Raw genomic sequence first — 12062 nt, 5'->3', positions numbered from 1 at the left:
TCGAAAGATGTGTTTATTAGGCGAATTGGACATTCTGAATTCTCCCTCAGTGTACCCGAACAGGCGCCACAGTGTGGCGACTAGGGGCTTTTCACAGTAACTTCATTGCAGCGTTAATGTAAGCCTACTTGTGACAATAATAAAGATTTTTTAAATTTTTATTATTAATATATTAATACTGTGGCTACCAGAGCAGGTCAGAGGCTAGAAATCCTACTGCGAGTAACTCACCTCCTGACCCCCCAAAGCATGTCCACCATCGACAAGGCACAAGTCAGGAGTGTGATGGAATACTCTCCACTTGCCTGGATGAGCTCAGCTCCAACAACACTCAAGAAGCTCGACACCATCCAGGACAAAGCAGCCCCGCTTGATTGCTCCCCTTCCACAGACATTCACTCCCTCCACCCCCGACGCACAGTGACAGCCGTGTGTACCATCGACAAGATGCACTGCAGTAACTCACCAAGGTTCCTTAGTCAGCACCTCCCAAACCCACGACCACTCCCATCTAGAAGGACAAGAGCAGCAGATACCTGGGAACCCCACCACCTGGAGGTTCCCCTCCAAGTCACTCACCACCCTGACTGGGAAATATATCGGCCGTTCCTTCACTGTCGCAGGGGCAACATCCTGGAACTCACTCCCTAACATCACAGTGGGTGTACCTACACCTCAGGGACTGCAGCGGTTCAAGAAGGCAGCTCACCCCCACCTTCTGAAGGGCAACTAGGGATGGGCAATAAATGCTGGGCTAGCCAGCGACACCCACATCAAGAATATTGAAAAGTCAGGGGGGAGAGCGGATTGTGAAGGATTGTTGGAAATGACACCTGGGCGGTCAGTGAGTGTGGAAACGTCCCGAGAGAATGCAGACAGTTTGGGCTTTGCTTCAATTGTACATGGTTCTATGAAGCAGTTAATTGTCAAATTATGGGATGTGTGACAGGATTACGGAAGCTTGGAGCCTGTTTGATTCTGTCCTGTCGATACGATTGCTGCCTAACATTGTCAGACTACAGGAGGTGTGATTATGTAACATCTGTTTAAACATTTACAGGCAGTCTTTGATGTTGATCGGAAGAAAGGGTTGACACTGATTGAACTATTCGAAGGAGTGACTGTTGAAGATATCCAGAAAAGTACTGGATGTGACTTCACTGTGAGTATCCGAGTAACAGGACTGAGCTCCCGTGCAGTCCCAGTGTACGGGGGGGAGAGTGAAACAATTATATTTAAATGTGCAAGCACCGTAATCTCCCATTTACTCCCAACGAGATATCGGTACACAGACTGGCGTCTCTCAGTCCCCTCTCTCTCAGGGAGTTTTCTGTACATTGACTGGTCTCTCTCAGTCCCATCTCTCTCTCAGGGAGATATCTGTACACTGACTGGTGTCTCTCAGTCCCCTCTCTCTCAGGGAGATATCTGTACACTGACTGGTCTCTGTCAGTCCCTTCTCTCTCAGGCAGATATCTGTACACTGACTGGTCTCTCTCAGTCCCCTCTCTCTCTCTCAGGGAGATATCTGTACACTGACTGGTGTCTCTCAGTCCTCTCTCTCTCAGGGAGATATCTGTACACTGACTGGTGTCTCTCAGTCCCCTCTCTCTCAGGGAGATATCTGTACACTGACTGGTGTCTCTCAGTCCTCTCTCTCTCAGGGAGATATCTGTACACTGACTGGTGTCTCTCAGTCCCCTCTCTCTCAGGGAGATATCTGTACACTGACTGGTGTCTCTCAGTCCTCTCTCTCTCAGGGAGATATCTGTACACTGACTGGTGTCTCTCAGTCCCCTCTCTCTCAGGGAGATATCTGTACACTGACTGGTGTCTCTCAGTCCTCTCTCTCTCAGGGAGATATCTGTACACTGACTGGTGTCTCTCAGTCCCCTCTCTCTCAGGCAGATATCTGTACACTGACTGGTGTCTCTCAGTCCCCTCTCTCTCTCTCAGGGAGATATCTGTACACTGACTGGTGTCTCTCAGTCCTCTCTCTCTCAGGGAGATATCTGTACACTGACTGGTGTCTCTCAGTCCCCTCTCTCTCAGGGAGATATCTGTACTGACTAATGTCTCTCAGTCCTCTCTCTCTCTCAGGGAGATATCTGTACACTGACTGGTGTCTCTCAGTCCCCTCTCTCTCAGGGAGATATCTGTACACTGACTGCTGTCTCTCAGTCCCCTCTCTCTCTCAGGGAGATATCTGTACACTGACTGGTGTCTCTCAGTCCCCTCTCTCTCTCAGGGAGATATCTGTACACTGACTGGTGTCTCTCAGTCCTCTCTCTCTCAGGGAGATATCTGTACACTGACTGGTGTCTCTCAGTCCCCTCTCTCTCAGGGAGATATCTGTACTGACTAATGTCTCTCAGTCCCCCTCTCTCTCTCAGGGAGATATCTGTACACTGACTGGTGTCTCTAGTCCTCTCTCTCTCAGGGAGATATCTGTACACTGACTGGTGTCTCTCAGTCCCCTCTCTCTCAGGGAGATATCTGTACACTGACTGCTGTCTCTCAGTCCCCTCTCTCTCTCAGGGAGATATCTGTACACTGACTGGTGTCTCTCAGTCCCCTCTCTCTCTCAGGGAGATATCTGTACACTGACTGGTGTCTCTCAGTCCCTCTCTCTCTCAGGGAGATATCTGTACACTGACTGGTCTCTCTCAGTCCCCTCTCTCTCTCAGGGAGATATCTGTACTGACAAATGTCTCTCAGTCCTCTCTCTCTCAGGGAGATATCTGTACACTGACTGGTCTCTCTCAGTCCCCTCTCTCTCTCAGGGAGATATCTGTACACCTGACTGGCGTCTCTCAGTCCCCTCTCTCTCTCAGGGAGATATCTGTACACTGACGGGTGTCTCTCAGTCCTCTCTCTCTCAGGGAGATATCTGTACACTGACTGGTGTCTCTCAGTCCCCTCTCTCTCAGGGAGATATCTGTACACTGACTGCTGTCTCTCAGTCCCCTCTCTCTCTCAGGGAGATATCTGTACACTGACTGGTGTCTCTCAGTCCCCTCTCTCTCTCAGGGAGATATCTGTACACTGACTGGGTGTCTCTCAGTCCTCTCTCTCTCAGGGAGATATCTGTACACTGACTGGGTCTCTCTCAGTCCCCTCTCTCTCTCAGGGAGATATCTGTACTGACAAATGTCTCTCAGTCCTCTCTCTCTCAGGGAGATATCTGTACACTGACTGGTCTCTCTCAGTCCCCTCTCTCTCTCAGGGAGATATCTGTACACTGACTGGTGTCTCTCAGTCCTCTCTCTCTCAGGGAGATACCTGTACACTGACTGGTGTCTCTCAGTCCCCCCTCTCTCTCGGAGATATCTGTACACTGACTGGTGTCTCTCAGTCCCCTCTCTCTCAGGGAGATATCTGTACACTGACTGGTCTCTCTCAGTCCCCTCTCTCTCTCAGGGAGATATCTGTACACTGACTGGTGTCTCTCAGTCCTCTCTCTCTCAGGGAGATACCTGTACACTGACTGGTGTCTCTCAGTCCCCCCTCTCTCTCGGAGATATCTGTACTCTGACTGGTGTCTCTCAGTCCCCTCTCTCTCTCTCAGGGGGATATCTGTACAGACTGGTGTCTCTCAGTCCCCTCTCTCTCTCAGGGAGATATCTGTACACTGACTGGTGTCTCTCAGTCCCCTCTCTCTCAGGGAGATATCTGTACACTGACTGGTGTCTCTCAGTCCCCTCTCTCTCAGGGAGATATCTGTACACTGACTGGTGTCTCTCTCTCTCTCCCATCTCATTCAAAGATAGTGAGGGAGTGGGGAGGGGATTGCAGGGGAGAAAGTGGAGGGGAGAATAATGATTATGAGCATGATAGGCGAGGGAATGGAGGGGCTGATGGGTGAGGGAGTGGAGGGGATGATGGGCGAGGGAGTGGAGGGGATGATGGGCGAGGGGGTGGAGGGGATGGTGGGCGAGGGGGTGGAGGGCATGGTGGGCGAGGGGGTGGAGGGCCTGGTGGGCGAGGGGGGTGGAGGGCATGGTGGGCGAGGGGGTGGAGGGGATGATGGACGAGGGAGTGGAGGGTGAGGGAGTGGAGGGGATGGAGGGTGAGGGAGTGGAGGGGATGGTGGGCGAGGGAGTGGAGGGGATGATGGGCGAGGGAGTGGAGGGGAGGATGGGCGACGGAGTGGAGGGGATGGTGGGTGAGGGAGTGGAGGACACGATGGGCGAGGGAGTGGAGGGGATGGTGGGTGAGGGAGTGGAGGGGATGGAGGGTGAGGGAGTTGAGGGGATGATGGACGAGGGAGTGGAGGGTGAGGGAGTGGAGGGGATGGAGGGTGAGGGAGTGGAGGGGATGGTGGGCGAGGGAGTGGAGGGTGAGGGAGTGGAGGGGATGGAGGGTGAGGGAGTGGAGGGGATGATGGACGAGGGAGTGGAGGGTGAGGGAGTGGAGGGGATGGAGGGTGAGGGAGTGGAGGGGATGGTGGGTGAGGGAGTGGAGGACACGATGGGTGAGGGAGTGGAGGGGATGGTGGGTGAGGGAGTGGAGGGGATGATGGGCGAGGGAGTGGAGGGGATGATGGGCGAGGGAGTGGAGGGGATGGTGGGCGAGGGGGTGGAGGGCATGGTAGGCGAGGGAGTGGAGGGGATGATGGGATGGAGGGCGAGGGAGTGGAGGGGAGGATGGGCGAGGGAGTGGAGGGGATGGTGGGCGAGGGAGTGGAGAGGATGGAGGGCGAGGGAGTGGAGGACAGGATGGGCGAGGGAGTGGAGGGGATGGAGGGCGAGGGAGTGGAGGGGATGGAGGGCAAGGGAGTGGAGGGGATGGAGGCCAAGGGAGTGGAGGGGATGGTGGGTGAGGGAGTGGAGGGGATGATGGGCGAGGGAGTGGAGGGGATGGTGGGCGAGGGAGTGGAGGGGATGTTGGGCGAGGGAGTGGAGGGGAGGATGGGCTAGGGAGTGGAGGGGATGGTGGGCGACGGAGTGGAGGGGATGGTGGGCGAGGGAGTGGAGGGCATGGTGGGCGAGGGAGTGGAGGGCATGGTGGGCGAGGGAGTGGAGGGGAGGATGGGCGAGGGAGTGGAGGGGATGGTGGGTGAGGAAGTGGAGGGGAGGATTTGCTAGGGACTGGAGGGGCTCGTGGGCGAGGGAGTGGAGGGGATGGTGGGCGAGGGAGTGGAGGGGATAGTGGGCGAGGGAGTGGAGGGGATGGTGGGCGAGGGAGTGGAGGGGAGGATGGGCGAGGGACTGGAGGGGATGGTAGGCGAGTGAGTGGAGTGGATGGTGGGTGAGGGAATGGAGGGCGAGAGAGTGGAGGGGATAGTGGGCGAGGGAGTGGAGGGGATAGTGGGCGAGGGAGTGGAGGGGATGGTGGGCGAGGGAGTGGAGGGGATGATGGGCGAGGGAGTGGAGGGGATGGTGGTCGAGGGGGTGGAGAGCATGGCGGGCGAGGGTGTGGAGGGGAGGATGGGCGAGGGAGTGGAGGGGATGGTGGCCGAGGGAGGGGATGGAGTGTGAGGGAGTGCAGGGGATGGTGGGCGAGGGTATGGAGGGGATGGTGGGTGAGGGAGTGGAGGGGAAGTTGGGCGAGGGAGTGGAGGGGATGGTGGGCGAGTGAGTGGAGGGGATGGTGGCCGAGGGAGGGGGTGGTGGGTGAGGGAGTGGAGGGGAGGGTGGGCGAGGGAGTGGAGGGGATGGTGGGCGAGGGGGTGGTGGGGATGGTCGGCGAGGGAGTGGAGGGGATGGTGGCTGAGGGAGTGGGGGGGGAGGATGGGCGAGGGAGGGGATGGTGGGTGAGGGAGTGGAGGGGATGGTGGCCGAGGGAGGGGATGGTGGGTGAGGGAGTGGAGGGGATGGTGGCCGAGGGAGGGGATGGTGGGTGAGGGAGTGGAGGGGATGGAGGGTGAGGGAGCGGAGGGGAGGGTGGGCGAGGGAGTGGAGGGGACGGTGGGCAAGGGAGTGGTGGGGATGGTCGGCGAGGGAGTGGAGGGGATGGTGGCCGAGGGAGGGGATGGTGGCCGAGGGAGGGGATGGTGGGTGAGGGAGTGGAGAGGATGGAGGGTGAGAGAGCGGAGGGGAAGGTGGGTGAGGGAGTGGAGGGGTGGATTGGCGAGGGAGTGGAGGGGATGGTGGGCGAGGGAGTGGAGGGGAGGATGGGCGAGGGAGTGGAGGGGAGGATGGGCGAGGGAGTGGAGAGGATGGTGGGCGAGGGAGTGGAGGGGTGGATGGGCGAGGGAGTGGAGGGGTGGATGGGCGAGGGAGACGAGGGGAGGATGGGCGAAGGAGTGGAGGGGATGGTGGGCGAAGGAGTGGAGGCGATGGTGGGCGAGGGAGTGGATGGAAGGGCGAGGGAGTGGAGGGGATGGTGGGCGAGGGAGTGGAGGGGATGGAGTGTGAGGGAGTGGAGGGGATGGTGGGCGAGGGAGTGGAGGGGGTGGTGGGCGAGGGGGTGGTGGGCGAGGGGGTGGTGGGCGAGGGAGTGGAGGGGATGGTGGGCGAGGGTGTGGAGGGGATGGTCGGCGAGGGAGTGGTGGGTGAGGGAGTGGAGGGGATGGTGGCCGAGGGAGGGGGTGGTGGGTGAGGGAGTGGGGGAGTGGAGGAGAGGGTGGGCGAGGGAGTGGAGGGGATGATGGGCAAGGGAGTGGTGGGGATAGTGGGCGAGGGAGTGGAGGGGATGGTGGGCGAGGGAGTGGAGGGGATGGTGGGCGAGGGAGTGGAGGGGATGGTGGGCGAGGGAGTGGAGGGGATGGTGGGCGAGGGAGTGGAGGGGATGGTGGGCGAGGGAGTGGAGGGGAGGATGGGCGAGGGAGTGGAGGGGAGGATGGGCGAGGGAGTGGAGAGGATGGTGGGCGAGGGAGTGGAGGGGTGGATGGGCGAGGGAGTGGAGGGGTGGATGGGCGAGGGAGACGAGGGGAGGATGGGCGAAGGAGTGGAGGGGATGGTGGGCGAAGGAGTGGAGGCGATGGTGGGCGAGGGAGTGGATGGAAGGGCGAGGGAGTGGAGGGGATGGTGGGCGAGGGAGTGGAGGGGATGGAGTGTGAGGGAGTGGAGGGGATGGTGGGCGAGGGAGTGGAGGGGGTGGTGGGCGAGGGGGTGGTGGGCGAGGGGGTGGTGGGCGAGGGGGTGGTGGGCGAGGGAGTGGAGGGGATGGTGGGCGAGGGTGTGGAGGGGATGGTCGGCGAGGGAGTGGTGGGTGAGGGAGTGGAGGGGATGGTGGCCGAGGGAGGGGGTGGTGGGTGAGGGAGTGGGGGAGTGGAGGAGAGGGTGGGCGAGGGAGTGGAGGGGATGATGGGCAAGGGAGTGGTGGGGATAGTGGGCGAGGGAGTGGTGGGGATAGTGGGCGAGGGAGTGGAGGGGATGGTGGGCGAGGGAGTGGAGGGGATGGTGGGCGAGGGAGTGGAGGGGATGGTGGGCGAGGGAGTGGAGGGGATGGTGGGCGAGGGAGTGGAGGGGATGGTGGGCGAGGGAGTGGAGGGGATGGTGGGCGAGGGAGTGGAGTGGAGGGGATGGTGGGCAAGGGAGTGGAGGGGATGGTGGGCGAGGGAGTGGAGGGGATGGTGTGTGAGGGAGTGGAGGGGATGGTGGGTGAGGGAGTGGATGGGTTGGTGGGTGAGGGAGTGGAGGGGTTGGTGGGCGAGGGAGTGGAGGGGATGGTGGGCGAGGGAGTGGAGGGGTTGGTGGGCGAGGGAGTGGAGGGGATGGTGGGCGAGGGAGTGGAGGGGAGGATGGGCGAGGGAGTGGAGGGGTTGGTGGGTGAGGGAGTGGAGGGGTTGGTGGGTGAGGGAGTGGAGGGGAGGATGGGCGAGGGAGTGGAGGGGATGGTGGGCGAGGGAGTGGAGGGGTTGGTGGGCGAGGGGTTGGAGGGGAGGATGGGCGAGGGAGTGGAGGGGATGGTGGGCGAGGGAGTGGAGGGGAGGATGGGTGAGGGAGTGGAGGGGTTGGTGGGCGAGGGAGTGGAGGGGATGGTGGGCGAGGGAGGGGAGGGTGGGCGAGGGAGTGGAGGGGATGGTGGGCGAGGGAAGGGAGGGTGGGCGAGGGAGTGGAGGGGATGGTGGGCGAGGGTGTGGAGGGGTTGGTGGGCGAGGGAGTGGAGGTGATGGTGGGCGAGGGAGTGGAGGGGAGTGTGGGCGAGGGTGTGGAGGGGAGTGTGGGCGAGGGTGTGGAGGGGAGGGTGGGCGAGGGAGTGGAGGGGAGGGTGGGGAGGGGATGGTGGGCGAGGGAGTGGAGGGGAAGGTGGGTGAGGGAGTGGAGGGGATGGTGGGCGAGGGAGTGGAGGGGTTGGTGGGCGAGGGGTTGGAGGGGAGGATGGGCGAGGGAGTGGAGGGGAGGGTGGGTGAGGGAGTGGAGGGGAGGATGGGTGAGGGAGTGGAGGGGTTGGTGGGCGAGGGAGTGGAGGGGATGGTGGGCGAGGGAGGGGAGGGTGGGCGAGGGAGTGGAGGGGATGGTGGGCGAGGGAGGGGAGGGTGGGCGAGGGAGTGGAGGGGATGGTGGGCGAGGGAGTGGAGGGGATGGTGGGCGAGGGAGTGGAGGGGTTGGTGGGCGAGGGAGTGGAGGGGTTGGTGGACGAGGGAGTGGAGGGGATGGTGGCCGAGGGAGGGGGTGGTGGGTGAGGGAGTGGAGGAGAGGGTGGGCGAGGGAGTGGTGGGGATGGTCGGCGAGGGAGTGGAGGGGTTGGTGGGCGAGGGAGTGGTGGGAAGGGTGGGCGAGGGAGTGGAGGGGGGGCGAGGGAGTGGAGGGGAGGGTGGGTGAGGGAGTGGGTGGAGGGGATGGTGGGTGAGGGAGTGGAGGGTGGGTGGGTGAGGGAGTGGGTGGAGGGGATGGTGGGTGAGGCAGTGGAGGGGAGGGTGGGTGAGGGAGGGGAGGCAGTGGAGGGTGGGTGAGGGAGTGGAGGGGAGGGTGGGTGAGGGAGTGGAGTGGAGGGTGGGTGAGGGAGTGGAGGGTGAGGGAGTGGAGGGGAGGGAGGGTGAGGGAGTGGAGGGGAGGGTGGGTGAGGGAGTGGAGGGGAAGGGAGTGGAGGGTGAGGGAGTGGAGGGGAGGGTGGGTGAGGGTGTGGAGGGGGTGGGTGAGGGGATGGAGGGTGAGGGAGTGGAGGGGAGGGTGGGTGAGGGAGTGGTGGGTGAGTGAGTGGAGTGGAGGGTGGGTGAGGGAGTGGAGGGGAGGGTGGGTAAGGGAGTGGAGGGGAGGGTGGGTGAGGGAGTGGAGGGGGTGGGTGAGGGGAGGGTGGGTGAGGGGGTGGGTGAGGGGAGGGTGGGTGAGGGAGTGGAGGGAAGGGTGGGTGAGGGAGTGGAGGGTGGGTGAGGGAGTGGAGGGTGGGTGAGGGAGTGGAGGGGAGGGTGGGTGAGGGAGTGGAGGGGAGGGTGGGTGAGGGAGTGGAGGGGATGGTACCAGGGTGAGGGAGTGGAGGGAGTGGAGGGGGTGGGTGAGGGGAGGGTGGGTGAGGGGGTGGGTGAGGGGAGGGTGGGTGAGGGAGTGGAGGGGAGGGTGGGTGAGGGAGTGGAGGGGAGGGTGGGTGAGGGAGTGGAGGGGAGGGTGGGTGAGGGAGTGGAGGGGAGGGTGAGGGAGTGGAGGGGAGGGTGGGCGAGGGAGTGGAGGGGAGGGTGGGCGAGGGAGTGGAGGGGAGGGTGGGCGAGGGAGTGGAGGGGAGGGTGGGCGAGGGAGTGGAGGGGAGGGTGGGCGAGGGAGTGGAGGGGATGGTGGGCGAGGGAGTGGAGGAGAGGGTGGGCGAGGGAGTGGAGGGGAGGGTGGGCGAGGGAGTGGAGGGGGTGGGTGAGGGGAGGGTGGGTGAGGGGGTGGGTGAGGGGAGGGTGGGTGAGGGAGTGGAGGGGGTGGGTGAGGGGAGGGTGGGCGAGGGAGTGGAGGGGAGGGTGGGTGAGGGAGTGGAGGGGAGGGTGGGTGAGGGAGTGGAGGGGAGGGTGGGTGAGGGAGTGGAGGGGAGGGTGGGCGAGGGAGTGGAGGGGATGGTGGGTGAGGGAGTGGAGGGGAGGGTGGGCGAGGGAGTGGAGGGGGTGGGTGAGGGGAGGGTGGGTGAGGGAGTGGAGGGGGTGGGTGAGGGAGTGGAGGGGAGGGAGGGGAGGGTGGGTGAGGGAGTGGAGGGGAGGGTGGGTGAGGGGGTGGGTGAGGGAGTGGAGGGGAGGGTGGGTGAGGGGGTGGGTGAGGGGAGGGTGGGTGAGGGGGTGGGTGAGGGGAGGGTGGGTGAGGGGGTGGGTGAGGGGTGGGTGAGGGGAGGGTGGGTGAGGGGGTGGGTGAGGGGAGGGTGGGTGAGGGGGTGGGTGAGGGGAGGGTGGGTGAGGGGGTGGGTGAGGGGAGGGTGGGTGAGGGGGTGGGTGAGGGGAGGGTGGGTGAGGGGAGGGAGTGGAGGGGAGGGAGTGGAGGGGAGGGTGGGCGAGGGGAGGGTGGGTGAGGGGAGGGTGGGTGAGGGGGTGGGTGAGGGGAGGGTGGGTGAGGGGATGGGTGAGGGGAGGGTGGCTGAGGGAGTGGAGGGGGGGTGGGGGGGGAGGGAGGTTGGGGGTGGGGGGGGTGGGGGAGTGAGGGAGGGGGAGGGGAGGGTGGGTGAGGGGAGGGTGAGTGGGTGAGGGGAGGGTGGGTGGGGGAGTGGAGGGGGGTGGGGGGGGAGGGAGGTTGGGGGTGGGGGGGGGGTGGGGGAGGGAGTGGAGGGGTTGGTGGGCGAGGGAGTGGAGGGGAGGATGGGCGAGGGAGTGGAGGGGAGGATGGGCGAGGGAGTGGAGGGGTTGGTGGGCGAGGGAGTGGAGGGGAGGATGGGCGAGGGAGTGGAGGGGAGGATGGGCGAGGGAGTGGAGGGGAGGATGGGCGAGGGTGTGGAGGGGTTGGTGGGCGAGGGGATGATGGGCGAGGGTGTGGAGGGGTTGGTGGGCGAGGGAGTGGAGGGGAGGATGGGCGAGGGAGTGGAGGGGAGGATGGGCGAGGGAGTGGAGGGGAGGATGGGCGAGGGAGTGGAGGGGAGGATGGGCGAGGGAGTGGAGGGGTTGGTGGGCGAGGGAGTGGAGGGGAGGATGGGCGAGGGAGTGGAGGGGAGTGTGGGCGAGGGAGTGGAGGGGAGGGTGGGCGAGGGAGTGGAGGGGAGGGTGGGCGAGGGAGTGGAGGGGAGGGTGGGCGAGGGAGTGGAGGGGAGGGTGGGCGAGGGTGTGGAGGGGATGGTGGGCGAGGGAGTGGAGGGGAGGATGGGCGAGGGAGTGGAAGGGATGGTGGGCGAGGGAGTGGAGGGGTTGGTGGGCGAGGGAGTGGAGGGGTTGGTGGGTGAGGGAGTGGAGGGGATGGTCGGCGAGGGAGTGGAGGGGATGGTGGGCGAGGGAGTGGAGGGGATGGTGGGCGAGGGAGTGGAGGGGTTGGTGGGCGAGGGAGTGGAGGGGTTGGTGGGTGAGGGAGTGGAGGGGATGGTCGGCGAGGGAGTGGAGGGGAGGATGGGCGAGGGAGTGGAGGGGATGGTGGGCGAGGGAGTGGAGGGGTTGGTGGGCGAGGGAGTGGAGGGATTGGTGGGTGAGGGAGTGGAGGGGTTGGTGGGCGAGGGAGTGGAGGGGAGGATGGGCGAGGGAGTGGAGGGGATGGTGGGCGAGGGAGTGGAGGGGATGGTGGGCGAGGGGATGATGGGCGAGGGTGTGGAGGGGTTGGTGGGCGAGGGAGTGGAGGTGATGGTGGGCGAGGGAGTGGAGGGGAGTGTGGGCGAGGGTGTGGAGGGGAGGGTGGGCGAGGGAGTGGAGGGGATGGTGGGCGAGGGAGTGGAGGGGCTGGTGGGCGAGGGAGTGGAGGTGATGGTGGGCGAGGGAGTGGAGGGGAGTGTGGGCGAGGGTGTGGAGGGGAGGGTGGGGAGGGGATGGTGGGCGAGGGAGTGGAGGGGAAGGTGGGTGAGGGAGTGGAGGGGATGGTGGGCGAGGGAGTGGAGGGGAGGATGGGCGAGGGTGTGGAGGGGTTGGTGGGCGAGGGGATGATGGGCGAGGGTGTGGAGGGGTTGGTGGGCGAGGGAGTGGAGGGGAGGATGGGCGATGGAGTGGAGGGGAGGATGGGCGAGCGAGTGGAGGGGAGGATGGGCGAGGGAGTGGAGGGGAGGATGGGCGAGGGAGTGGAGGGGTTGGTGGGCGAGGGAGT

At 63.9% G+C, this 12062-nt stretch overlaps 1 protein-coding gene across 2 annotated transcripts in view; it reads left to right on the top strand.

The window, feature by feature from the left end:
* Positions 1–12062, top strand: part of oxct1a (3-oxoacid CoA transferase 1a) — a 437799-nt gene that overhangs the window by 388128 nt on the left and 37609 nt on the right. For both annotated transcript variants that reach the window (XM_072515595.1, XM_072515594.1), the window contains exon 17: positions 1061–1162. In XM_072515595.1, coding sequence (XP_072371696.1) covers positions 1061–1162 — 102 coding nt within the window. The remainder of the gene's footprint in view (positions 1–1060; positions 1163–12062) is intronic.

This window comes from Scyliorhinus torazame, chromosome 9, assembly GCF_047496885.1.
Source record: "Scyliorhinus torazame isolate Kashiwa2021f chromosome 9, sScyTor2.1, whole genome shotgun sequence".
NCBI classification, from domain to species: domain Eukaryota; kingdom Metazoa; phylum Chordata; class Chondrichthyes; order Carcharhiniformes; family Scyliorhinidae; genus Scyliorhinus; species Scyliorhinus torazame.
The sequence above is the reverse complement of the archived record's forward strand: the minus strand, read 5'-3'. Positions and strand labels throughout refer to the sequence as shown.